The sequence below is a fragment of the Aythya marila genome, assembly GCF_965140915.1.
Source record: "Aythya marila genome assembly, chromosome: 5".
Lineage (NCBI taxonomy): Eukaryota > Metazoa > Chordata > Aves > Anseriformes > Anatidae > Aythya > Aythya marila.
The window spans coordinates 31,679,766-31,706,932 of NC_139046.1; the positions used below are offsets into that span (position 1 = coordinate 31,679,766).

At 39.9% G+C, this 27,167-nt stretch overlaps 1 protein-coding gene across 4 annotated transcripts in view; it reads left to right on the plus strand.

The window, feature by feature from the left end:
• The window catches only part of CKAP5 (cytoskeleton associated protein 5), a 48,020-nt gene that overhangs the window by 1,116 nt on the left and 19,737 nt on the right, over positions 1-27,167 (plus strand). For all 4 annotated transcript variants that reach the window (XM_082762356.1, XM_082762358.1, XM_082762359.1 and 1 more), the window contains exons 2-23: positions 6,964-7,056; positions 7,594-7,787; positions 8,930-9,136; positions 11,229-11,400; positions 12,324-12,456; positions 12,740-12,843; positions 13,246-13,359; positions 13,586-13,690; positions 16,567-16,656; positions 16,796-16,960; positions 17,763-17,891; positions 18,322-18,504; positions 19,404-19,517; positions 20,674-20,784; positions 22,011-22,103; positions 22,393-22,578; positions 23,044-23,138; positions 23,787-23,844; positions 23,929-24,054; positions 24,408-24,544; positions 24,711-24,885; positions 25,424-25,537. In XM_082762356.1, the coding sequence (XP_082618482.1) occupies positions 7,000-7,056; positions 7,594-7,787; positions 8,930-9,136; positions 11,229-11,400; positions 12,324-12,456; positions 12,740-12,843; positions 13,246-13,359; positions 13,586-13,690; positions 16,567-16,656; positions 16,796-16,960; positions 17,763-17,891; positions 18,322-18,504; positions 19,404-19,517; positions 20,674-20,784; positions 22,011-22,103; positions 22,393-22,578; positions 23,044-23,138; positions 23,787-23,844; positions 23,929-24,054; positions 24,408-24,544; positions 24,711-24,885; positions 25,424-25,537 (2,862 nt within the window). In that variant the 5' untranslated portion in view covers positions 6,964-6,999. The remainder of the gene's footprint in view (positions 1-6,963; positions 7,057-7,593; positions 7,788-8,929; positions 9,137-11,228; positions 11,401-12,323; positions 12,457-12,739; positions 12,844-13,245; positions 13,360-13,585; positions 13,691-16,566; positions 16,657-16,795; positions 16,961-17,762; positions 17,892-18,321; positions 18,505-19,403; positions 19,518-20,673; positions 20,785-22,010; positions 22,104-22,392; positions 22,579-23,043; positions 23,139-23,786; positions 23,845-23,928; positions 24,055-24,407; positions 24,545-24,710; positions 24,886-25,423; positions 25,538-27,167) is intronic.

The window sequence follows — 27,167 nt, forward strand, 5'->3', positions numbered from 1 at the left end:
AAGGAAGGAGTAGCTGTCAGGATGCTGGGCTGCCAGCTGTGGGAGACCTTCCTCCCTTATTACTGCTGCGTTGGAGAAGGCATTGCTCTGCACTTTCAATTAGCACGCTAATTAGTTGGAAACTGTAAAGACGCATGTTTCCAAACGCTGCTAGTCTCAAATATTGAAGTATTATGAAAGGCTACTAATAACAATCTATTATTATTGAAACTTTGCAATAGCATCACGCCAGAAAGAAGAGTGATGGGGTGCAAGCTGCTGTTACAGTATTGACACTTCCGCTGTCCAGGATCAGATTGATTGGTTGGGTAAAAATTAGGATTTTGTTGCACTGTCTCTTCCCTCATGCTTCACCTTCCTTAAAACTTTGCTGTTCTTGTTGGTTTCCTCCATTCAAAACCTATAGACACGCCTTCTTTTTTCCCCTTCAGACAATTGCAATAGGGTTAAAGCTTTTAAGCTTCACCAAGAAATGGATTTATCAAGGTAGTATCAACAAAAGCAGCAATCAGGTACAGTGAGCTGGTTGTCAACAGAGTTATAGATGTGTTTATTGAAGGTAACTCTAAAGAACACAAAATTGGGAATATTAACTAGGGGACCTGCAATGGAAAAAATTATTTGTGGCACCTGCACAAAAATAGATGGAACTTGGATTTTGGAGGAATGGGAGATTAGAGCCAGACTGCTTTAAATCTGTACTGATGCAAGACTTCTCATTTGCTAAGTTAATATAAAAAAAATGAATGTGTGCTAATGGGTGGGTATTACTGGTTCTCATGCCCGTGTGACTTGGATCTGTGGGACTTGTTTCCATGCTGACTCTTGTCCTTCCCCTGATGTGTGCCAGTTATGTAATCTGGGCCTGTGTCTCCCAAAAACCTGGCCTGTGCCACTGTGGAGCTGCTAATCTCGTGTAGACCTTACAGTTCTGACAGACATCGCGTTCCTGTTTCCCTGTCAGTTCCAAAAACCTGCTTTCCAGCTCACGTTACGACTTGTTTTTCTCCCGTGCCTATGTGTGCGAGGTGATGAATTTACAGCTGAAATTCACTTGTCACGTTGTGAGCTTTTTCAGTCAATCCTTTTTTTTCCCCCCTCCTTTGCTACCCTGGCTAATTGTCATCTGCTGCCTGCACCAGCTCCCTGCATCCCTTTGTAGGTCTGTTAGGAACATCCTGAACTGTGCATGCAGTTGGAGGTTGATCTGAGCACTTTGTGGGATGGAAATAATTGTCTCCAAATCTTAAGTATCTGATATGAAGGTTTTGTTGTGCAGGGAGTATGACTTGAAGGACCCTTGAGAGCTGTAAATACTTGGAAATCCTAATTACAGGCTGTACTAAGTCAGAGTCAGCGATTATCTGATTGTTTCTTTTTCCCCTTCCCATTTCTCCTCTGTCCCATTGTTCCAGCTAGATGTGCTCTTCCGTCTCGTAAAAGAAACGTATTACGTTATGTTGCTAATTTGTCAATAAAATACTGAATACGTGTTGTGAAAGCCCTGCTGGAGTAGGATGGGATGCAGGCCGCGGCTGGTTTGGGGACAGCACGGGGCACGGCGGGGGGACCCGTACAGCCACCAGCACGCTTGGCGGTGCCCCCCGCGGGTTACAAAGGCCCCCGCCTGGTTCATTGAACCCCGGCCTCGCAGCGGGCGGCGTCGGGGGCTTGATTTAAAGACCCCGCGGGGCAGGGGCAGGGGCAGGGGAGCCGCGTGGTGCCCGGCAGTGCCAGCCTGCGGGCCGCCTCCGTGCTGCCGCAGCAGCCGGGGGCCGGGGGAGCCGCCCCGGGGGAGCCCCCGTGTCCGCGGGGTGCCGGCGCTGCCCTGCCCGCCTTTGTCTGGCCGGGCTGGGGCCGGCTCCCCCCGCCCCCGGGCCCCGGCCCCGCCGCGGCGCCCCCGGCCCCGCCCGCCCGCGGGGCGGCGCTTCCAGCCCGGCCCGGCCCGGCCCTGCCCTCGCCGCCTCCCCGCCGCCGGAGCCGGGCCGGGGCCGCCAGGTGAGCGGGGCCGGGGCGCGGGGGGAGGCGGCCGCAGACAATGCGGGCGGGGCTGCACCATCCTGCCTTGGTGGGGGCTCCCGGGGGCTTCCCCGTGGCAGCAGCTCCCGCCGGCCTCCAAGGGAGCATCCCGGGGGCCTCGCCTGCTTTGGCAGCGCCCAGGCTCCCCGCCCCTGCTGCCCCCCCTCCCACCAGCCATCCGCCCTCACGGTCACCTCAGGGCGCGCAGCCGTGCCCCAGAGCTGCCCTTCTCCCCGCTCTCTGCTGTGTCAGGTTGGCTTTGCTGCGGGCTTACCCCTGTGGCAAGGAATCGCAAATATGGATCTGCAAGCAGGAGGTCGGTTTGTTTTGCCTCGTCTCTCACTTCGAGGCTATTTCCACGCACCTAAGTCATTTGAGGGGACTGTGCCTTGAAATGTATCCCAGAGAAATGAGCTGTCTCCCTCACCAATAACTTAGCAGCGTTGCTATTAAGATATCACTGAGCCTGCTCAGGACAAATGCATTAGAGCAGGCAGGAGAATGTGATGCTGTTTACTCTTGTGTGCCATTCCAGTGCTGCTGGAGCTGCGAGGAGCTGTGCCATGCACTCCGCAGCCTGCAAAGCAATTCCTTTTAACCATGTGTTTCTCCTATTTAATCTTCATTATTCCGAGGCCCTACTTTCCTTTCATCAAGAGCCTGTGTATTTTGCATCTTCTAATTGAAATTGCCGGCCTCTAAAAGATGAGGAAATTTTTATGGCCTAAGCAGCAGATAGCCTTCTGTGGTGTTTTTCTTGTGTGTGTTTGTTTTTAAACCTGATCTTCACTTTGTGGACTGAAGCTGGAAGGCAAATGGTCAGCATGACAAAGTTCTTCTGACTCTTCAGCTTTTTGCAGGCCTCTTTAGTTCAAGAATATTAGCTGGACTTCATCTTTCCTTCTGATGGTGGAGTTTACTAAAGCAACCCATTGCGTTGTTTCACTGACTAAGCTACAGTTCTCCGATTCGCATACTCAGTGTGTCTGAGTTGTGTTTAAAATAAAAATTTAACTATGCTATGGTTACTTTAATTTTTCATTATTTTTTTTAAGCCCTGTTATATTGTAGCTAGCAAACACAAAGGTTTAGTAAGGAAGTACTAGCAGTTCTGCTGGGCTGAACTTCTGAGGCAGTGAAACTTCATGTTTTCAGAGACGAAGAGCAAATGTGACCCAAAACTGCCATTAAACAAATAAAAATTCTTTGTGCTGAGAAGACTGGACTGTACTGGCAGAGAACTGTGCTGAGAAGCGTAGTCTCAACTGAAACGTGACATACAGCTTTGTGCTTTCCAAGTATGTGCTCTACTCTGCAGGAACATATCAAACCCAATTTGCCTTGAAAGTGGCCTGCCTTGCTTTCTCGGAACTTCCTCTTTGGGTGAACCTTCTGGGAAGGTTACTTTGGCATCAAGAGTTTTGATGACTTAAAAGCTGTTCTTGCACAGGAGTGACGCTCAGTAGGTGGAAGTGGGTAGGGAGAAGTGGACAATCGGTATCAAGAAACATCTGGTTTGGTTAGCACAAAATGGCTCCCTAGGTTGTGGTGCACTTTTTATGGGAAAATGGTCTGGAAGCTGAAGGTTCGTGATAATATACAGTGAATTGGTAATGAACATCTGCTTCAAAATACAACATTTCAGAATGTTACATCCAGAGGCTTTGCTTTAGCAGTGTCCTGTAAGGTTGATGCTGTTCAGCCCTCAAAAACGGTAGCAGAGAAAGCATTTATTTAGAGGCTGAGTTGGGAACTTCTCAGATCAGTGTGTAGCTAAGCCACAGATTCCTGCAATGTCACTTTCCCGTGTTCTCTTAACGTGTTGATAAATTTGTTTCCTACACTTATATCCAGTGGGCCACTTTTACACTTTTTCTTGCATTTGTGCTGCCTTAAATATTTTCTGTACTTGCTGTTTTTGCATTGTCTCCCTTTAAGATATATCCTGTTCTTTCCTTGTTGGCCTTCATTTTCTTACTGCTCCGTAGTACAAGAGCTTGCCCTGCCAAGAACTGTCAGGGAAGATTTGTTGTTCCTCTCCATTGCAGACTGCTCAGCTGACTTGCTTTTGTAAATGTTCTGTTGACCACGTTACTAACAGGCCTCTCTCACAAAACTTATTTTGGTGGGTCAGTCACTTCAGAGCTCCTGTTCACTGTATTCTACCAAAATGGGTGTTGCTACAGAAAGACTGAAATCTGTTTGTTTCGAGGCTGTAAAATTAGTTGTGCTCAAAAGAAAGCTATATAGGTCAAACGCTTCGTTGCTGCAAATTCACTGCTAGTAACGTAATTTAGCTGTATTATAGTAGAGAGAAGCTACTTGCTGTTTAGTGTTGAGAAGTGATGGAAGAAGCTTACCTATCTTTGCAAAGAAACTTTAAAAAATAATAAATGTAGGATCATTTCTGAATATACAGAAACCAGTGATGTAACTGAAGGGAGAAACAACAGTCTCTTATTCTGGTAAAGGCAAGACTCAGGCAGCACAAGGTTTTGGGATTAGGGCAGGTGTGAACAGTGATGGAGCTGGAGAGAAGTGATGTTTGAGGGAGCGCTCCCTCTGTGCCTCTAGATAACATCCTGATAAACTGTTCCAAAGGGATTTGTAAGTTAGTGGAGAGGACGTATAATTTCAGCGCTATTTTTAGATGCAGGATTCAGCACAGAAGGCAACTTAACCCATTTTATAATTGAAGTAACAGTTGTAGATGTTGCAATTAAAAATAGTAGGGGAACTGACTTGACCAGGCTGAAAAAATGGGTGGGAATACGCACTGTGTTACCCTCCCCATCCCCACAAGGTGAGTTCCTCCTGGTGTTGGGAAGGAAGTGCTAGGTCTTCTTCTCTTAGTTTCTGTAATGCAGCACTAGGATATACAACCCAGGGTCAAACTTCATAGCAGTGAACTATTGTCAGCGTGTAAAGGTTTAAAAGGAATGTACTTAGAAATCTGCATCAGGCTTGCAACGGCCGAGGCTTTTTAGGGGAACTGCTCCTGATTGAGTGTTTGAACCGATTGTAGGGTTGCAGTAAGGCATCACTGACCTGCACTAAGATTTTCCCTGGTGGAACAAGTCTCTGGAGAGAAAGGTGCCCCCTTGCACTGCTGAGGTCGGGAGTTTGTGTTGCTGACAGGTTTCCAAACAAACGGGGTGTAGATGAGGGTTTGTTGTGTTACAAGTGTCAAAACTGGTGTGTTACAAGTGTCAAAAACTCTGGTGTTTGTGCTGCTGCCAGGTATGTTGGTGCCTTACTCCTTTTCCTGTTTTACCCGTGAGTACCTCTTGTCCTTGTGTTGCTTTCATCAACAAAAGGATACAGACAGGGAACGGCTTGAATACTACTTCCAAGTTCCTCAGCGAGATTGAAAACTATTGAACTCCTTATCCTTGACAAGAATAAATGGAGTGCGTTCAGTGTGTGTGAGCCTGGGAGGGAGCGCTGTATCTAGTTGTGATTTGCATCCCCACTTAGGAAGTGCCCCCATATTTTCTGTACTGGTACGTGAAGTTAAAGGTGTTCCTGATGCAAACGCAGCTTATATGGCAATGATGTGCCTCTCCTGATGTTGCTTGGCTGCGAGGCTGACCTGATGGATTAAAAAAGGGGAGTCTGCTCCCGTGACTGCACTCACATGGGGGCATTCCCGTGTCCTTGACTAGATGAGCTGTTTGAAAAGTGTTTTTTATCATAAATGCAGCTTCATTTTCTCGTGGAGTATTGCTAGCCTGGTGTTCCTATTGCACCAGCTGTATGTTAGTGCTGTGTGGCTGGCAGATAGCTTTGCAGGACTTGCTTGTATTAACTTACACTGATGAAATTCCGCTCCTTATTCTAGGGCCTATTTGGCTATGGAGAACTGCTGTGTGTACTTTGTATGAAGCACTTTGTAGGTGAAATAAGCAGTTTTGCTGGCATAGGCTGAATTTACATCAGGAGTATTGTGCTCCTGAAGGTGTTTATATACCAGCAGAGTTGGATTATTGAATATAGTGGCCACCAGTTTTTGGAGTCTTCCTCTCTTTTTTTTTTTTTTTTTGTCTGTGGATTTGAATTGGTATTCTGGAACGTGCTAATCCTTACCTGGTTTGATTTCACTTGTTTGTATAAATAATGTTTCGAGTCTTCTCATTGCTGCTGTTTTCATTTTGCTTATTTCCTCTTCATCAAGCTTATTCTCTGAGTGTTTGTATTAGTTGTACAGCATGTCAAAGATGGGCCTTAAGCCTGAGGTCTCATCTCATACCCCTAATGGTCAATATTCCTATTTTAATAAGGGGGGGAAAACACTTACAAACTTGAATTGAGTAATGTTTTGAGCCTACATAAAGTAAGAAACTGATCTCTTGTTGACAGTTGGCAATGCTGATTATGTTAGAATTGGGGCATAAGGGCACAGCTAGCAAAAAGGGAGATTGTTCTTCTCTTGGGACTGTTCATTTCAGATGTGCTGTGTGTAAAGTGGCTAAAATGGCTGTCCTCATGCTAGCACCCGATTATTTTTTCAACACTGATTCATGCCACCTGTTACAGAAAGCACATGTCAGTAAGAGTCAGTTTGCTGGTGTTGATGGGTAGTCATTTCTTATCAGCTCCTTCATTGTAGTACATTATTCCTCAAGCCTAGACAAGGCTATATTCTGCATGCTTTAATCTTAGTTTACTAAAACTTCCACAGATTGAGAATTTTAATACCTGAAATGTTACTCAACGCACGGCTCTTTAACCTTCAGTGGCTTCTGGTAGCCTTACAGGGCTAAAAGAGTACTGCTCTAGTCTTAGTACATACCTAAATACAATTACAAGCTTGGGAGCATGGGTTTCATGTTGGCTAGAAGACTTGGTACAGAACTGTCTTTTTTTTTTTTTTTTTTCCTCAACTGTGTTGCAGGTAATGCCTCATGTATTTTTCTGTGTTCTGACTTGTCTCTGTCTCCGCAGGAATTAGTGTAATTGTAGAGAGAACCTGAATTAACAATGGGGGACGACAGTGAGTGGATGAAACTGCCCATTGACCAGAAATGTGAACATAAGGTAGGACACCTTCTCTTTGGGTTTGGTTTATTGTATATCAGTGCTGTGGTGAGGCAGTGGTATTCCCTTACCTGTTTGCACCAAAATTAGGTAATATAGCTGCACAGCATGTGTATGACGGGTCTGAAATCACCAGTTCTGCTCAGCCTAGAGGTAGAATAACATCTATTAAGCACAATTTAGTTGCATGATAATCTGTATGGCATAAGCGTGTGTGCTGAAAGATCAGCGTACTTGTGCATGTGGAGAGATTACTCATCTGTAGCTGATACTCTGGTTAGGATCACACCTACTCACTGGTGGTTGCTAGAGCTTGTGAAGAGCAGCGTAGCGTACTGGCATCTCTCTAGCCAGATCACTGTTGACAGGAAAACAGTGTTTTGTCCTGTTGCATGTTATTCATGTAGTCATTGAAGATAGATCCTGAGGATGCTAGCTTACTGAGCACACCTTCAACTATGATTGAAGTACTTTGCAAGACTGGTGAGTTAAGGTTTGTACTAGCACAATACTTATGCATTTGACTTTTGTTTCCAGCTGTGGAAAGCCAGATTAAATGGCTATGAAGAAGCCCTTAAGCTCTTCCAGAAGATAGATGATGAGAAGAGTCCTGAATGGTCCAAGTATCTTGGATTGATAAAGAAATTTGTGACAGACTCCAATGCAGTGGCTCAGTTGAAAGGACTGGAAGCAGCACTTGCCTATGTTGAAAATGCTCACGTAGCAGGGAAGTAAGTAGCCTTTGCTTGCTATCAGTAGGCTGTTAGGAGTTTCATGTGCCTCTCTGAGAGTCTGCAGGTGAATTTTATGGTGGCCATTAATAACTCTGGTATTTACTGTTGAGAGCAGGATTAGCTTTCAGATCTAGAAAGCTTGCTGAATGGCAGGCTTTCCTTGTAGATGGTCTCCATGTGCATGTTAATGTGTCACAAGTTGCTTACATAATGCCATATGATAACAATGTTCAAAGGAACTATTCAAGAGTAATACAGATTTCTGAAGTGGCAGAGAATCTGTAAATTGGTGATATGGATGTTGTGAATTGGAATCCCTGTTATTTTTTTTTAATTATTTTATTTTTTAAAAAAAAAAAAAAGTGTGTATATACAGGGAGGCTCTTTCCTGGGTGATATTCCTATAATTTAACCATTATGTTTATGTGGAGTTGCATCTAGCTTAACTGGTCTGAATCTGCATAGCTGCCAATTTCTTCACAGGACGTTTGTTAGTATTTCTTGGCTGTCAAGCCCCTGAAATAGCCTGTGCTCCTGGGGGTGAAATTAAAAATCCTAATGCACCTGATCAGTGTTTTGGTCCACTGGCTTTAAGTGACCTGATAAAATGAATAAAAAAAAGTATCTTTAACAAATGCATAAATCCAAACCATAGATCAAAAATCTAACAGCTTTTCCAAGCCCCTTAACTTACAAGTGGTGTAAATGAAACAATTTCATTACAAAGCGTGTCGGCAGCTTTGAAATAATCCCAACAAATTAATTTCTATTTATTCTCCAGTGCAGTATGTTAACAGTAATATATGCAATTTCAGGAGATAACATTCAGTTACGGACCAGAACTAATGTGTATTAATAAATATACTTCTGAGAAAATGTCTTGTATTCGCTGTTTGGTGTAGCCTACTATTAGGAACATGCAGAATAGCACTCAGTCTGCAGGAGTTCTCTTGATTAAACGAGAGGTTAAAATCATCTCTTACAGAAGGTTATTACCTTTTGAAGTTAGTTTAGAATTTAGTCCCTATTGTATGAGGACTTACTGAGTTCTAATCCATATTTCTGATGTTGTGTGTGCTTTTTCCTGTGGATAACAATGGAGGACACCTGATTCACCTAAACATTCTTCCTTCTTCCAGGACAACAGGAGAAGTAGCTTCTGGAGTTGTAAATAAAGTGTTCAATCAGCCAAAAGCCAGAGCGAAGGAGCTGGGTGTAGATATATGTCTAATGTATATAGAAATTGAGAAAGGGGAGGCAGTACAAGAAGAGTTACTGAAGGGTCTGGATAACAAAAACCCGAAAATCATAGTAGCGTGTATAGAGACACTGAGGAAAGCACTAAGGTAAGCTTTTAGTTTGGGGACTTTCTTATTCTGTGTGTTGTGTGTTTTTTTTTTTCTTTTTTTTTTTTTTTTTTCTGTGTGTGCATTTTCTTTCCTTCCCCTAGCTCCAGTAGAATGTGGAGACACTTCAGTGTTTTTAACAGGCTAAAAAGACTTGTTGAATAGGATGTATCTATACCGGCATTTTATGGCAACAACAGTTGTTAGAGCATCATGGGGTTTGTTAGATGTGAGGGATCTCTTTGTTGTACAAGCCTCATCAGGATCACTTTGGTTAATGGTAACTGTTTGCCAAACTTCCTTTTTCACAATGGACCTCTGAAAGAGAAGGGCAGGATTAGCGTGTCTTGTTCCAGACAGTGCTGCTTCTCTTCTGAATTCTGAAAAACAGCGAAGGGAAAACTAAAATGTATTTGTTTCTATTTAAAAAAAAAAAAAAAGTTTTTCTCACTGATATGAACCCTGTTGGCTACATTGTGTATTTTCAAAAGAGAAAGATCACTGCAGCTTAAATGTGTTTTGAATCAGAATTACGTCAATTTCCACTGTCCATATAACAGTATCTTCATTGAAAAATAAAAGATGTTCATACTTACAAAAAAACCAAATTTAATCTTGAAACCAACTACCCAGTCTTAAAAGTGGAGCATCTTTGTTTGTTCACCTTCAAATGTATTTTCTGATTTTGAAGATTGAGTGAAAAATACTGTTTTTAATCAAATTCTTCTATGTTGGGTGTGTATGTACCCAATCGGTAGTGAATTATTTAAAAAAAGAAACATAATATTGGTCAGAATAACTATTTTTTGTCAGAAAAAAGGCAATCTGAAAACACAAATACAGATATTTTATATGTTTTTTTATTATGTTTGAAATGGCAAGATCAAATTAGTTCATGGAGCCTTATTAACTTCTCCTTTAAAGTTGTCTTCTGCTTTCATAGAGTTTCTGCATTGATAGCAAGATTTGTGTTGTACCTAGTTTAGCTTTTGGTGTTTTTTATCTTGTGTTAAAGCTTCTGCTTTTCTTCTTGTGTTATACGAATCAGATAAGAACGTGAGAAGTTGGGGTGGCCTATTGTTGTATAGCCACTTTTCCTCATACACCCTTTTAGTTTTTCTGTATCACTCATTTGTTCTTAGTTTGCATTTAAGTTGCATTAATTCCAAGATCAGAGCCTGTTTTGCATGTTTTATTACTTCATATTTCTAGCAGTAGAATTTTTAGAACTTAAGGATGCAAGTTTCAGTACTTGAGCAGACGTTTTTACTAGACTAGCTTTCTCATGAAAAATTTGGCTGAAAAGAAGCAGAAGAAAATGTGATTAGAAAGTTTAATTTAGAGTTCTCAAGGAAGAGAAATGGTTCTGAATCAATATTTTATTGCTTCTGAAGTAATCTAGATATGCTTTAAGAACCTAAGCAGTTTACTATAAGTATCAAAAGGAAACTTGTGTTTTCATTCAACAGTGATTGAAAAATGAAGTGTTGTGTGTTAAATCCAACAACATGTAGAATCTGCTGACAGGAGAGAGTGAGTGGCTGGGGAAAATTGTGTCCTTTCAGTAGCACGTATTTCAACACATGTATTTTCTGTGAAGATGACCCAGGCTTACTATAATTATCTGATCCAACAAGTAGCAAAATGACTAATGCTTTTACTGCAGTTTGCCTCCAAGGATAGACAAAGGAGATTCTATTCTGATTTAAAAAAAAAAAAAAAAGTAGGTCATACAAATTTCAGTTTAAGGACGCTTTTTTTTTTTTTTTTTTTTCCCTTTCTGGCAAGGGGACAGATTTAGGCAGTGGATTGGAGTAAATGCTTTGAAGTAATTTCAGAAGAGGCCTGATTTTGGTAATTCCAATCTGGTTGTTGAGAGTAATTATGTTAGGACAAATATTTTTTTAAATTGTGCAGCAACTGAGTAGTGTCACCAAAAAAAAAAAATGGTTTCAGTAAATGTCAGAATCCCTAGTGTATGTACTAGGTGCATATCATAGATTTTGTTTTAAATATTTTTTTTATTTTTTTTGTGGCTCACTCCTTGGTTCCTACTTGGACTCTGATGCTATTCCATGTTTTTAATTTTCAGTGAATTTGGTTCAAAAATAATCTCATTGAAGCCAATCATTAAAGTGTTGCCAAAACTATTCGAGTCTCGTGAAAAGGCTGTTCGAGATGAAGCCAAACTCCTTGCTGTGGAGATCTACCGTTGGATACGGGATGCACTGAGACCTCCGTTGCAGAACATAAATTCTGTTCAGGTAGGCAGAATGTAGTCTTGTATCCACACATTTGAGAAAACACTTCTACACGTGCATGTGCTCGCCCTCCCTGATCCTGTGGTGTTGGTCATCCTTAAAGGTCAAAACTGGAGCTTTCATTAACGAGGCATTATTTTTAGCTTCCTGTTTAGTGCCTCTTTGTTTGAAAAGACAGGACAACATTTTGTTGTTTGTACTGAAACTGAGGAGGAGATTTGGAAAAGTAAAACGGCTTGTCTTGGGGATCTAACCCAAGGGCAAGTAATTTCCTGCATAAAGGACTCCTGCACTGAAAGTGTTCAGGTCCACAATTTTTCCGCTCAATTTTCTTGTGTGATTGCTGTACTTTGGGAAGTGGCATCGCATTAGGACAGATAACTATGCTATTGGAGATGGAACAGTCCATTACTTGAAAACTTTATAAATTATTAATGAATCTTTCTCTACTACCCACTTGTATTAATTGTGTTCGGGTAGAAAGCAGTAACTTCCTGGAGCAAGGTATAATTTTTGTTTGTTTTTTTCAACTGTCTCGTCATACGTATCAGCGTGTTATGTTTCATCTTCATTTTACTATCTGAGAACAGCATGGATTTAACAAGGATCTTCCTCCGTGCTCAGCCATTCTTATTTTAAACCTTCTACGGAGGCTGCACAACATTCTGACTGTTCTACAGTTTGTTCTTATGCAAATGCTTTGCATTTTTGTTGACGATGTTGTGTTATGTTACTATACTTACTCAAAAGCTTCTGAACAGTGAGTGTGAACAGCGAGTCACTTTGTTGGTGGCAGGAAAAGGAACTTAAAAGATAGCACCGTCTTGGATTTGAGATGGGAACATTCTGTTGCTTTCTGTGAAGGGTGTCTTGTCTGTGGTATGTACAAAATATCTCGGATATGATGATTCTTTTCCCTTTGGCAGCTAAAAGAACTGGAAGAAGAGTGGGTCAAAGTGTCAGCAGCTGCTCCTAAGCAAACCAGGTTCCTGCGTTCCCAACAGGAGCTGAAAGCAAAATTTGAGCAGCAGCAGGCAGTTGGAGGAGATGGAGACGGAGGTAAATTACTTACGCTTTTTAGTGGAGTGCAGAGATTATCACTGATACACTATTTGTTAACAAATACTTCAGTCACAAAGGTTCCTTTATTCAAGCTGGTGCAAAACAAGTGGAATGCACAATAAAATGTGACTGGGGTAAGAACTTTATATGAGAGAGTATCTGTCCTTTGAAACAGCAAAATCACAAGTGTTGATACTGTTTTTTAAATGAGCCTTAGGCAGTAGTGTAGCTGACATTTCACTTGTCACTATGCTTACGTTTTTCTCATTTCTGGTTGCAGGAGATGATGATGGGGAAGAGGTGGTACCGCAAGTAGATGCATATGAGTTGCTTGAAGCTGTAGAAATTCTTTCCAAGCTTCCCAAAGACTTCTATGAGAAAATAGTAAGCAGAAACTTTAACACTAATACTACCCGTTAATTCCATGGCACATGGTGCTAATGAATCTAAAGATGGACTAGTATTTTGCGATGTAAGCTATACTGCTACTTGAATGGATAGTAGCAGACTAGTGTAAGCAAAATATAGACTATCGTAAGTAAATATAAATTTCTTCTTTATTTTTACCAGCAAGAAAGCTGTAATTTTAAGGCGCTGAGGTAATCATCCTGGGAAAGTACTGTATTTAATGTTTCACTGCAGTTATTGATGTTAAGCTGTAGGGAAACTTTTTTAACAAGTTTTGACTTTCTCAGAATAGAGTTAAGCTTTAAAGTCTATCGCTTTTGCTAATTATGCTTCTCTAGAACTGTTTGCACTTATAAACCAATGTGATTTGCTCTGCAGGAAGCGAAAAAGTGGCAGGAGAGGAAAGAAGCTCTAGAAGCTGTTGAACTGCTGGTGAAAAATCCCAAATTGGAATCAGGAGACTATGCAGACTTGGTGAAAGTTCTCAAAAAGGTAATAAATAAGACCCAGTGTGTACATACAGTTTAATATTTTTTAATAAAGGTTCTTTGTATTAAAGTTTAGAAGTTCTAATTGAGGTAATGCTCAGGAGTAGAAACTTCTTCAGTTATTCGCACCACTGTTACAACTTACCTGTAGCACGTTAGCTGTATTAAGAAATCTTTCCAAGTCTCTGAAACTTGGAGTTTTCAACCTGTCATTGCTTTTTGCTCTCCAGGTTGTTGGAAAGGATACAAATGTTATGTTAGTTGCTTTGGCTGCCAAATGCCTTGCTGGACTAGCTACTGGCCTCCGAAAGAAATTTGGACAATATGCAGGACATGTAAGTAAGAGTATGTACTTCTTTTTCTGTTTTTCTTTGCTGGACACCAGGAAATATCTTGGGTTTATTTATCTGTTTAGTGTTTTGCTTGTCAAGGGCTGGTATTTATCAGAGAGATTTTGTACTGTTATGAATACCTACCTACCCCTTGATGGAGCAAGAAGTGAAGTGCCTGCCAGGGTGTCTTGCAGCTTAAGGTCTCAAAGGTTCTTGCTTATTAACATGGAACAATATAAAGCTTGTTGTTGCAATGAATCTTGTTTGCTACAATAACTGTGATTTATCTGCCATGAGATGAACTTTATTTACAGTACCCCATCCTGGAGGTACACCCACAGAAACGCATTTGTGGCTCGCAGTGGAAAAAGAGCACTTCTGAGCCTGAATTCTACATAGCTGCTCCGTCGTGTATAGTTGGCTTTTTTTTTTTTTTTTGGTTTATTTCTTGTTTTGTTACCTGCTTTAGATAGCCAAATTGCTGAGACTTCAGTATCAAAATGTTCTGGTGATCTAGATTAATCTCTACTCTGCTCTCCTTTGCTACTCTTGTCTCATGAACAGCTAACATCAGGGGAGCTTAACCAACCTTTGGAAATAAAGGCAGCTTTAATTGCTGGTATCTCACTTGTTTCTTAAGTCACTGTTGCATTGTTCGTTAAGTTAATCACCTTTAATTTTATCTTCTAACAAGTCAAAGGGAGCTGGGGGTAGAGCTTGAGACCAAGAGAAATGTGTCTGGCTGCTGTTAGAATTAAATTTTGTGAGGAGTTGTGAATGTTTCTGGAGTAATGAGATTTGGTGACTTTAAGTCTCCTGAACTGTGAACAAAAGTTTGGGCAAAGACAATTTCATTCTGAAAGCTGTAGGTAGTTGTAAGTAACAGTCTTACACCTGTTTATGCTTGATGTGTATTTTAAAGGTATTTTAAATATTAACTCTGCAGCTCCTCACAGCTGTGGAGTTAATATTGGGGAGAAAAATAAGCTTCTAAAATAAAGGTATAGTTCCATTCAAGCAGCTAAGCAAGCTGCATTGAGATGTAGATATTTTTTTTAAGTACCATAATGACAGCTCTGAATTGCATCATCTCAGCACCTGTTCTACAAGTTGACTCGGTTTGTGTGCTGGACTGATTTACTGGCGTGCTAGATGTAGGCTTTTCCTGAGAGCAGTTTTTTTAAGTCTTGGGAAACAAAGTTATTGCTAGAAACGTTGCTAGATGTAGTATAAATTCCACTAGTTAAATATAGGACTCTAATGTCCAACTCTGTGGGACTTGAAACAAAGGAGCAATGAAATTAAGCACAGAACCATACTACTCATTATAGTTGAGTGCATGATGACCTTCTTCATCTTTGACTGCCTTTGAAGCCCTAGACTGATCGTTTTTCCCCACACACAGACCTCCTTTCTCCCTCTTCCCCCCACATCACCACTATCTTCTCTCTCTCTTTTTTCTCTTACACATAGGGTATAGCTTCTAACTTTCACGTTTAAAAAAAAAAAAAAAGTGCACCCTCTAGCTGTCAGCATTTACTAAAACAGATTTAATGATTCAGTATCCTTCCTATGAGAAGGTTCTATGGTCTTAAATATTTTCAGGGATGGGACATCCACAATTTCTCGGGGTCTCACCACCATCATAGTAAAGAATTTGTTCCTAATATCTCATCTAAACCTACCCTTTTTTTTTAGTTTAAATCCATTACCCCTTATCCTATCGCTATACTCCCTGAGAAAGAGTCTCTTCCCCAGCTTTCCTGTAGGCCCCCTTTTGGTACTGGAAAGCTGCAATAAGGTCTCTCCAGAGCTTTCTCATCTCCAGGCTGAACAAGCCCAACTCCCTCAGCCTGTCTTCACAGGAGACATGCTCCAGCCCCTAGATCGTCTTCATGGCCCTCCTCTGGACTTGTTCTGATATACCTGTGATATGTCTGGTCACAGTGCGTTGAGATTTTGTGGTCCACTTTTGAGTAGAAAGTGGTAGTTGTGGAAAACCTATTTTGTATCATGTAAGAGCTTATATCCTCTATGTAATCAGCTTCTAAACTATCAACTGTTATGTTTACAAAACCTTTGAAGTAGCTTGCTTTCCACAGGTAAAAGCTCTGCACGTCCGTAGTTTAATGGTAGAAGTTCTTGTTACAGTACCAACTGTGTAGGTTATAGAGACCATAGTTAAGTGGAGCTGCTTGTATTACTGGCACGTGAGTGTGCCAGCTGATCTCTTTCAGCACTGGCTGACTGAGCAGCTGTATTGGGTATAAAATGCTGCGAAATTCCTACGTGACATGGTTTAGTGACAGGTATGCTTTTTCAAGTTGTTACATCCAAAAACACCACTGTAGGGACGGTGCAGGTGTATTGCTCTAGGAAAGATTCAGGCTTTAGAATGTAGCCGTGCCAGCTGTGAGTCAAATGAGAGCATTTTACAGAGCTGTGCTGAATGCTGTGAGGAAGCTGGGAAAGAGGGAACAGGTTATATACCTTCTTGGATTCCTACAGGATGAGAGCACAGTACTCTGCTGTGTAACTGTTTGATTTCTATTCAATTTCTTTGTGTCCCAGACCAGTCAATCCAGAATATTTATCTGTAATTATGTGAACTTGTACATCTGCCTTTTGTTTAGGGTTTTTGAACAATTTCTCATAGCAAAGCTATATTTGAAAAAAGATGGACTAGAAAGAATTTAATGTTAGAGACAGCTAGAATAAACTAGTTCATATTGTTGTTGTATGGCCTTGAGGGGCAGTAGTGATTCTGATTTGCGTTATTGGTTTCTTTGTGCAAAATCAGGGAGCAGACTATCAGGCTTTATATATAATTACACTAGTGAAGAATGGATTGACTTTTTTCCTTTTTCTCTCTTCTATAGGTTGTTCCAACAATCTTGGAGAAGTTTAAAGAGAAGAAACCTCAGGTAGTGCAGGCATTACAGGAGGCCATTGATGCAATCTTTCTTACGGTAAGTAAAAGACTGACAATTGGTGCTCCCCCCCCCAAAAAACAAACAAACTGCTGTTGTCTTAGATTTGATCTCTAGTACTTACTTGCTTTTTTCTTCCTTTACTGAAAATTAATGACTTATTTATCAAACATTGTAGACCACATTGCAGAACATAAGCGAAGATATTTTGGCAGTGATGGACAACAAAAATCCAACAATCAAGCAGCAAACATCCCTTTTCATTGCAAGAAGCTTCCGTCACTGCACGCCTTCTACTCTGCCAAAGAGCCTGTTAAAACCCTTCTGTGCTGCACTTCTCAAGGTAAAACAGGAGGAATTGTTAATTCTCTGGTACTGAAGTATTGTTAAGAAGCATTGGGTTGTTTGGGAAAAAGACTTATGGTACAGCAGAGACTGAGAGAGCTTGTGTGCTATGTGGCCATCAGAGTGAGTCTTGACTGTTGAACTCTAAGATGACTGTCAGTCATGGGAATAGTTTACTCTCCTCATCCTTAGCTGTCTCTAAAACAGAAGACTCACCTAGTTTGTAATAGTTAAGATAGTGATGTGTAAGTATTAAACTGCTGGGCACTGCTACTTGCCTCTTGCAGATTATCTGTAGCAAGCTTTTATTGGAATGCTAAAAAAGAACTGTCATTAATTCATAGACTACAAGTACGCTAGACCATTTACCAGTGTAAAAAAAAAAAAAAATGATGTATGGGTTTTTTTCCACTATGAAGTAACCCTTTCCTTCTTGGAAGCTTCCCTGGCTTCAAAAATGAAGATTTGAAAAGGATTGCAGGACTTCAAACTTTTTGTAAACTTTCATGGTATTGCAATATCTCTTAAAGCCTAAATATTTACCACCTTCTTGTTCTCTGAAAGATGTAATGATGGGAAGCTAGCTGTGTTTGAGAAACAGTAGAATTGATCAGTACATGGGAAAAAATAAGTGGAAAAATAACTTTTTTCTTTCCACCATGGAAAGAATATTAAGGATTATTCCGTAGTAGCTGTAGGCTTTTAAAAAAGGTGGGGAGGGATTGATACAGAATGTGGATTTAAAATTTTGTTTAGATGTGAGCTGCAAGTTGCGTTATGTGCACTGTATTTCTCTGCAGCATATCAACGATTCGGCCCCCGAAGTAAGAGATGCTGGTTTTGAAGCATTAGGCACTGCCTTGAAAGTGGCTGGAGAGAAAGCTGTGAATCCTTTTCTAGCAGATGTGGACAAACTAAAGCTTGATCGTGTGAGTTTATTGTAACTGCTGTAAAAATGCTTTATCTATCCATTTAAGATCTATTTTAAGCTAGAGAAGACTAAAGAGGATGCTTGAGCTGCTGATTTGAAACAGATTTTTGAATTTAGTTATTTATTATTTTTTTTTTTACTTAGAAGTTACCGATGCAGCAGGGAGTCTGAGTATCTTTTTATTTCTTGCTAAGTATCATGTATCCTTTCTTTAACTTTCAGTACCTAAACTGTATTGATATGCTGTCAGTGCACCTTTTCATTCTTAGATACAGTATCTGTTTGGTTTAAAGACCTGTGGAGTGGCATGTCTTTTTTTTTTGTTTTGCTTGGTTCTGTAATGGTTTTTGTTTGGACACTGTACATCTAGTTGTGGTAGCTGAACAGCTTTTTTTTTTTTTTTTTTTTTTTTTATAACCATTTGGCAGATTAAAGAGTGTGCTGAGAAGGTAGAACTGGTTTATGGTAAAAAGACAGGAGGAGCTGCTGAGAAAAAGGAAAGCAAACCTGTTGCTGGAAAGACCCCTGCTCTTTCAGGGACTGCTGCTGATAAAGAAACAAAAGATGCAGCAGCCAAACCAGGACCACTGAAAAAAGCACCTGCTGCGAAGGTAAGAGATTTTCAAGAGGTTGTTGATAAATGTATTTGTCTGTGATTGTATAGACATATGTTGAAGTTGAAAGGTGGACTGTTGAACATCTCCTTCCAGTGAAGAATCACTGTGACGAAAATGTCCTTGTGTAGGAGTTGGTGAGCCTAATAACAAAAGGAATCTGGGACTTTCTGATCAAGTACCTGCTGAAATCTCAGGGCTTTTTATCATACTAAACATAAGCAACAAACTTTATACCAAATTTTAATAATGAAATAATAGTAGACCACTGGAGGCAATCGGGTGAGCCTCATATGTGCTTTGTGGTGGCGTAGTAATATTTGGCTCTTTTTATAAATAGCAAGGTTACTACTGAAATGTTGTGTTCTCTTAAGTGTTTGTTATCGTAAGTAACTTAAACCATTAGCCTGTATTATTTTAAAACGGTTATTTGGATTTTAAGAATTGATTTAAGCATCCCAATAGATATTTCTAGTGCTGTACTTCTCCAGGTGGGAATCCTGGGAGTGAATAGTAGAATAGATTGTATTTTTTTTTTGTTAGTATTTATTAATACTCTAACATCATTTTTCCAGGCTGCCAGTCACAGATTTAATATCTAATCTGTATCTATAGGAAAATGCAGGGATGAGTTCACGAGTTCCTGAACCTTCACAAATGCATACATTCTTTCCCTTTTCATCTGTCTTGCATGTCCCTGTACTGTACCTGGTCAGAAAGCAATGTATGAACTAAATAAGCTGTAACGTTGCCTGTAACAGTTATGGTAACAGATTGTCTTCTAAATGCATCTTCTGACATCAGAATGTATAGATGTGGAAAACCAGCAATTCATTTGGAGTCTGATGAGTCAGAGACCTGTTTGGTCTTGGCTAACTTGCTTGTTTCCTTTCTAGCCTGGGGGCCCACCCAAGAAAGGCAAGCCAGCTGCAGCTGCGGGTATGGGAGGTGCTGGGGCTAAAGGCAAGAAGGCTCCCGAGACCAAAGAGATATTTGAATCAGAGCTCTCAGTAAGTATCCCCCTATTCTCTGAAATACAAAGTGCTTTATGCAAGTAGTTGATCAGTTCTGCAGCTACTAAAATTATTTTCACAGAAGTTGGGGTATTTTTGTTGGACAAGGAAAAGCAGTGCACTCAAATAAATGGAAGTCATAACCAGTAAAATGGATGTTTGATATATTCTGGTAAATTCACACTTGTTCTACAGGCTGTTGTTGGTATCAGGTTGTGTAAGACAGTAAATACTAAATCATGCTAATATCATGAGGGATGTTATGTTGCCTCTGAACTAGGAACAGATAAAGGCAGAGATAGAAACACTTTTAATGTAACTGCATATGTGATTTGCTGCAGGGGTACTAACTCAAATTTATTCTATATTATTCATAGTAAGTTGAGTCAGGAAAATGTTTAAATTTTGCGTGTTAATTGAGCCACTCATATAGTTTATAGATATGGGTTAGACACTGTTTCTACTTTTCCTAGAAAAACTTTCCTACTGTATCGTCTTGGTAGATTACCTCATTCCCCTCATCTGTGGGTAAAACAGTAGTAAAGCTATAAAGGTCTGATTTACTGCTTTACTAGATCTACGGGCAAGGTTTTTGGATTGTCAGTTATCTTTATGGTGTTAAGTACTATTACTTTCTATTATACCCTGTTTACATTATACAACACAAAATAAGGATACAGTTCTTGAGGGTAATGCAGACACCAGTGAAACAAGGGAATTTTATCTTGTTTCACATACTAAACTTGACTCATTTTGCTAAAATGGATACATAAGATGTATTCTACCATTTGCCTTTATCAACCCTCAGTTTGTTGCTATGAACGTTTACCCACGCTTCCATTGAAATTACCTTCAAAATTTTAGTTTACTTTTACTGTAGCTACCTGCTGTCATTTTTGACTGCTTATACTTCTCAGGGATTATTCTTCTGTTGCAGTATGACTTAACAGCCTCCCAAATTCATAAGGCCCCTAAACTGTATCCCATACAAAATATTTCAGTCTACAACAGAACTTATGATATGGTGACTTGCATTTTGTAAATGCACTGCAGGGCAGGGGTCATTCCAGCATCTTATCTGCCCTTAAGGCTGCAGCCTGCTGTATCGTGGGATCCTGCAGGGTATGTTAACCTTGTTCTGTTCTGACTGCAGATAGAAGTATGTGAAGAGAAAGCTGCTGCCGTCCTTCCAGCTTCTTGTATCCAACAGTTGGACAGTGGTAATTGGAAAGAGAGGCTTGCGTGCATGGAGGAGTTTCAGAAGGTGAGTTTGCAGCAGTTGATAGGAGGAGAGGTGAAGAAGGAGAAAGCAAAAAATGTAATTTCTTCAGCTTTTTAGGCCTGGTAGTTCTTATAAAAAGGCATAGCAGAGTCGTGATATGTCAGCACAGTAGTTCTTCAGATAGATTAAACAATGTTTGCAAAAGATAAGTGGTTTATGTTTTAAACTAGTTATTAATCTATAACTATAGCACAGTAAGTGTCTAAGTTTTTAATGTAGATATGCTTTTGTCAAAAGTACTTGTATGTGTATTGAGGATGCATACAGGTATCTTTAAAATACTATGCAATTCTAAAGCTTAGTGTCAAAGATAGCTAGGCTTAAGCAAAGGCTTGCAATTATTTTGGCAAAAACACTTGCAAGTACCTGTTGACTGAATGTTAAGCAGCAATTGATTAATAAACGTAATAATGATGGAAATAAAATTTCAGTTGGCAAATAGCTGATGTTTGAAGCCTATGATGACATCAGCCTAAATAGCTGGTAGTGAATACTTTGTGTAGTTGCAAATAAGCGTGATGTCACATACAACTAGAACAGGAAGCCTGGCTACTGTATAATACCGTAAGATCATTGAGAGATCACATTCAAAAAGCCATCAATTGCAGATGTACAAATAGTTCATAACACTGCACCGTAGTTGCTCTTGCATTTTAATATTTTAGTTGAAAAGGTCACTAACTGAAATTGGAAACAGTGACTGGCTGCACTGAAATGCTGCTGCAGAAGCCAGAGTAGTTTTACTCAAATGTAAAGATCTTATGGTTTCATTGGAAGGTGTTTATTCTCTCTTTTTTTGAATGGATGAGTCTAACAACAACTACAGCTAATTTAGGTTATGTTCAAGCTTAATCTGCTTTCTAGTCAGGCCACTTATTAAGTGTTAAATTCCCAGGGCTGGAATGGCCAATAGGTGCTTCTAAGTACGCTTTTTAAAGAATATACAAAGTGTAGCAATATGAATACTGTCACTTAAATGGCTTTGCACATGTAAAATGGACTACGTGTGGAAATGGGCCTTGTGGTAAGGCTGTTCAGGTCGATTGTTATGTTCAGAGCTTCTGCAACTTAGTCCAATGTTAAGAAAGTTACAGGACAGTTGAGGTAACTTCACTTGTGTGGGTGTTTTGTTAGGTGTTTGTTGTTGTTGTTGTTGTTGTTTTTGCACTGTTCATGATGGACTGGCTAACTTAATATTTATCCTTCAGGCTGTTGAGCTCATGGAAAGAAGTGAAATGCCTTGCCAAGCTCTAGTAAGAATGCTGGCCAAGAAACCTGGTTGGAAGGAAACAAACTTTCAGGTAATACATTTTATTTACATTAACTAACAGTAATGGACTGTTAGTTACTGTGAATTGCCTTTCTAACTAACTGAAAGGCCCTAGCTGCATGTACATCACTGATGACAATCTTAGTACATATATAAAGCTGCTGAGCTTTATATATATGTAGTACATATGTACTATGTATAATATATCGTTTAAATATAATTATAAAATTATATAATATTATATAGTTATAACTATAATTTTTAAAAGGTCTTAAAACATGAAAACATGAGTGACTTCCTTGCTGCTATGAACGTTGCAGGTGATGCAGATGAAGCTGCATATAGTTGCATTGATTGCACAGAAAGGAAACTTCTCCAAAACTTCAGCACAGGTTGTGCTAGATGGTCTCGTAGACAAGGTTGGTGATGTGAAATGTGGGAGTAATGCAAAAGAAGCCATGACAGCGATAGCTGAGGCATGTCAGTTGCCATGGACTGCTGAGCAGGTGAGTGAATAGTAAAGGTATTCTTCCAGTAAAGGCAGAAATACTATGTGGGATATTTTCAGTCGGAGGAATAACTCCTAAATCTTTGATTTATTTATTTTGTGTTTTCTGGAATTAATTTGCTTTCAAGGTATCTCTTGAGGTAGCAGTTAAATAAACCTTAATTCAAAAGAGGTAATAGCAAGGTACTGACTTACTTGTTGAGATATTGTCAAAACAGTTAAACTTGCATAGCACAGGTGATCTCCAGCTGCCTTTTAGTACTTCTGTAACCTCTGGGTCACTTCAGCTGCAATCATATTATGCTGTAGTGACACAACAAGTTCTGGCTTGCTTATTATGCTAGCTGTTTTGGTTTATTTGCCCTGGCTTGTTTTTTTCTTTGCAGGTATTTTAACTCATTTGTTGCAGTGCTTAGTCACCTGGCTTGTCAATGAAAATTCACATTTAACTCTTCTGTTCCAGGTTGTGGCTACGGCTTTCTCTCAAAAGAATCCTAAAAACCAGTCAGAAACCTTGAACTGGCTCTCAAACGCGATCAAAGAGTTTGGCTTTTCTGGGTATGTCTTTTAAGTAAATTGGCAAGAGCAACTTGAATGAAACTATTTCTTATATTGGACTGAGAATCTGTTCATCCTAATAAGTGCAAATGCACTGAACTTTTGTTCCCTCATCTGTAATGCTGGCTATATCAGTTGCCTTTCCAGCTCTATATGTGTAAATAAAAGCATCTAACTTCAGTAATAAGATACGATCCTTTATCACTACTCCATTCTCACTGGATGATCCTGAGACAGGTCAACAAAAGAGTACCTTTTATTATGCACCTGTATATCAGGTGCTTAAATGATACTGGACTTATCCTTTGGGATTTGAGTCCTAGCAGTTGTGTGGGTGTCATAGTTTAAGAAAATGTACAGCTGTAATAAATGCAGTCTTTGTTGTAAAATATCCTAGGTTTACTGTACTGACGTTCTTATTAGGTTATTTCCAAAACCTGTCTATTTCAGTATCTTTTTAAATAGCTACCATCTGCATTGTACCCGGCATATTATACTGTGCAAATATTTTCTGCTTCTAAGTCATTTGTATGTATCTGGTTTATTCTCATTGCATTATTTTAATCTGTAGCATGTTGTGATGATTTTGTTTCTCATTGGTGTTTGCTGTGTTGCGTTTTACTCACGGGAGCATCTTTTTCCCCACAGACTGAATGTCAAAGCTTTCATCAGTAACGTGAAGACAGCTCTTGCTGCAACTAACCCAGTAAGTAAATTTACAATTTTAATACTGACTTTTTTTTTTGGTCCTTAATTGGAAGACTGAGTGCTTTTATCATCTTTCTGACAGGCTGTAAGGACTTCTGCCATTACCCTGCTGGGAGTCATGTACCTTTATGTGGGGCCTCCTTTGCGAATGTTTTTTGAAGATGAGAAGCCCGCCCTTCTCTCCCAGATAGATGCAGAATTTGAAAAGGTATGAAGTCTAGCACTCTTAATAACAAGTACCATTAAAACTAAAACTACTTGGAAACTTCAGTAGTTGGAATGTGTAGTAAAACTGTGGTCTAACCTGTGTTTTTGTAAATGAATCAAACTTCTGAAGATAACCTGCCAAAGCAGCTGCAAACACACAGTGTGTAGCTTGGTCAATAGTCTATTTTTTTTATCCTATGACAGAATTAAAAAGCTTCTGGTTTTGGGGGTATCATTATGTTCTAGAAGTCTGTTACACTGAGATAGCATATTTGGGTCATGCAACAGTCTCCGTTTTTCATGTCAAATGAAAAACTCTAAAATAGCAATTTCTGTCTTTTGTGTTGCTTCCAGATGCAAGGGCAGACAGCACCAGCCCCAACTCGTGGCATTTCCAGGCACAGCGGAGGCAGTGGGGATGATGGTGAGGAAGAGGAACAGGAGGATGTTGGGAATGATGTTGTGGATCTCTTGCCAAGAACAGATATTGGGTACGTTAGGGTTCTACAGCTTGAAGGCATATTTGCCCTGCAATTCAAAGCTTGCTATTTCTAAGCACTTCATAAGCAGATATCTGTGTTGTTAAAGGGCTAAATTACTAAAAAAACACGTAGCAAAGAAAATGGGCTTTTTACTACTTTTTTTTTTCTCTTACAGTGATAAGATCACAGCTGAGCTAGTGTCTAAGATTGGGGATAAAAACTGGAAGATCCGAAAGGAAGGTCTAGATGAAGTGACGAGCATAATTAATGATGCTAAGTTCATACAGCCCAACATAGGAGAACTTCCAGCTGCTTTGAAGAGTCGTCTCAATGACTCCAATAAAATCTTGGTATGTTATTTGAAATCCTATTTCAACTATTTACAGCATAGAACTACAGACAAGATATTTCTGAACCTTGCTTATGGTTCACATCTATTAATAATGTCATGAAATGAAGAGTTTGAAACCAGTGAACAGCGTATTTACAGATTATGTGCTTTCCCATTCTTACAAACATTTGTCTTTGCAGATTTTTATAATGTCTTTGGAGAAAAAAAAAAGTCAAAAAGGGGGAAAGTTTACCTCTGTACTCAGAGTAATGTAAGCAAACTCGAAAAAAAAAAAAGTTGCATTGCTTTACTTGTGGCAAAAAATAAGTCTCTTGTTTCAAACATTTTTTTGCTGAACTTGATTGGAATTTACTTAATATAGAAATAACTTTTGCCTGTTTGTGTGATGAATTTGAGGTCTGGAAAGGATATAGTTGAGTAGGCATTCTAAAGTAAAAGCCTAGCTAAACAGCAGTGTTGCTTTCCCCATATGACTTGGAGTTTTGTGCAGGTGCTTGTGGCTGTAGTTTATTCCAAGCCTTTCTGTTTATGTGCAGGTGCAACAGACGCTGAGCATTCTTCAGCAGCTAGCAACAGCGATGGGCCCCAATATCAAGCAGCATGTGAAAAACCTGGGCATTCCTGTCATTACAGTCCTTGGAGACAGTAAGGTAGGACACTCGAGACCTCTTTCCTTTTTGCCTTTCACTATCTAAGCTATGTCTGAGAATAACTATATAGGCTATAGTATTTAGCCTTGCTTTTGAGACACAGATGGTAATTTGTAAGCTAATGAAGAAGTTTTAAAGTCGTGGTGCTGTTGGACTTTTCTTGGGGCGTGGTTCTTTCTTAAATGACAGCTTATTATCAAAATAACAATTTCTACCTTGTTATATATTCTGAGATATATTTTACTGCTTGTGAATAAATGCAGTCAAGGTTGTGCTTCAACTTTAAATGAAACAAAATGACTGTATGTAGATGTACTTTTGATGCTGAAAATATACCACTTGACCAAACAAACCTGATTAGCTTTTAAAGTTGCTTGTTAGTACTCTTCTTTTCGTGTATCAATGTGGATTCCAGTGTACCTTGTCTAGTTATGTAGGAGACCTTTGAACTGGAGGTAGAAACATGTCACTGATGACCAACACCAAAGCTTGTATAATGTTAGTGTGGAGCTTGTCAAGATACAGTGTCAAAATCAAAGCTAGGACCATGGGAAAGCTATTTTGAGGAGTTAGGGAAAGGAGGCTTGGTACGATGCCAATGTCTTGTGCCAGAATTCACAGGCAATTATCAGAGATGGTGTACTTCTGATGTTTCTACTCTGCATGTGAGTAGGGAAAAAGAACAGAAAATAGGCGACCAGCCTGAAGCTGAAAGTCCTAATAGCAACAGAAGCTATCACTTCGAAAGCTTCCAAAGATGTGTGTCAGAACTAGATTCCTACCAAAATACTTTGCTGTTGGTAGTGCCCATAGGAGAAAGGCTCTTGACACAGTCTGCATTTCTGTGCAGAAGAATGGTCTTGCCAGTACCTCCCCCAAGCTCAATTTTGAGCCGAATTGCCAGGAGATTAGAGCAACTCTGCTGGAGGCCAACGCTTACTCAGCATAGACTCAGCAAGCACCTTCTAATCCTCCACAAGCATATAGGATTCTTTCCCTCCCTTGCTTGAAGAAAGCTGATCGTCACTCTCTAGGAAAAGGAAACTGCTCCTCTGTCTCAGTGTTACGGATTTTCCTGCTTGTAAGGAGCCTATATATCTGAAAGCAAGAGAAAACAGTTTACAAGCTGTGATGTTCATGCATCTACTAATGAAAAATCAAAATGTGTTCTAGTCTGCTAACAAGCTATCCTGAAATTTAAAGTACAGCATGCGCATATTGATGTATGCCAACATGCATTAGCACATTAATGCTCAATGTGTCTGTATCCTTGGTACTGGCAGTGTATGCATTGGTGCTTCTCTTATTTTACTGAAGGGGCAAAAACTCTAAATTACTGTGCACGTTACTCCTATTTATATAAGACTTGCGCCTTTTGGTTGTTTGATGCTGTTCTAAAGTAGTCTGAAGATGGAAAATGAGTAAGAGTAGAGGGCTCCCCTATTCCTGGTTCGACTTCTGCTCACATGTATCCTAAATAACAGTGCCCTGCAACTAATAACAGGTTCTATAACCCACTTGCCCTGATTTATGAACATGCCACATCTATCTTTACAATTAGATAAATCATTAACCTTATTCTTTAGCTAGGAAACTAAGCTAAAGGAGACTCCCAAACTCTCATCAATGA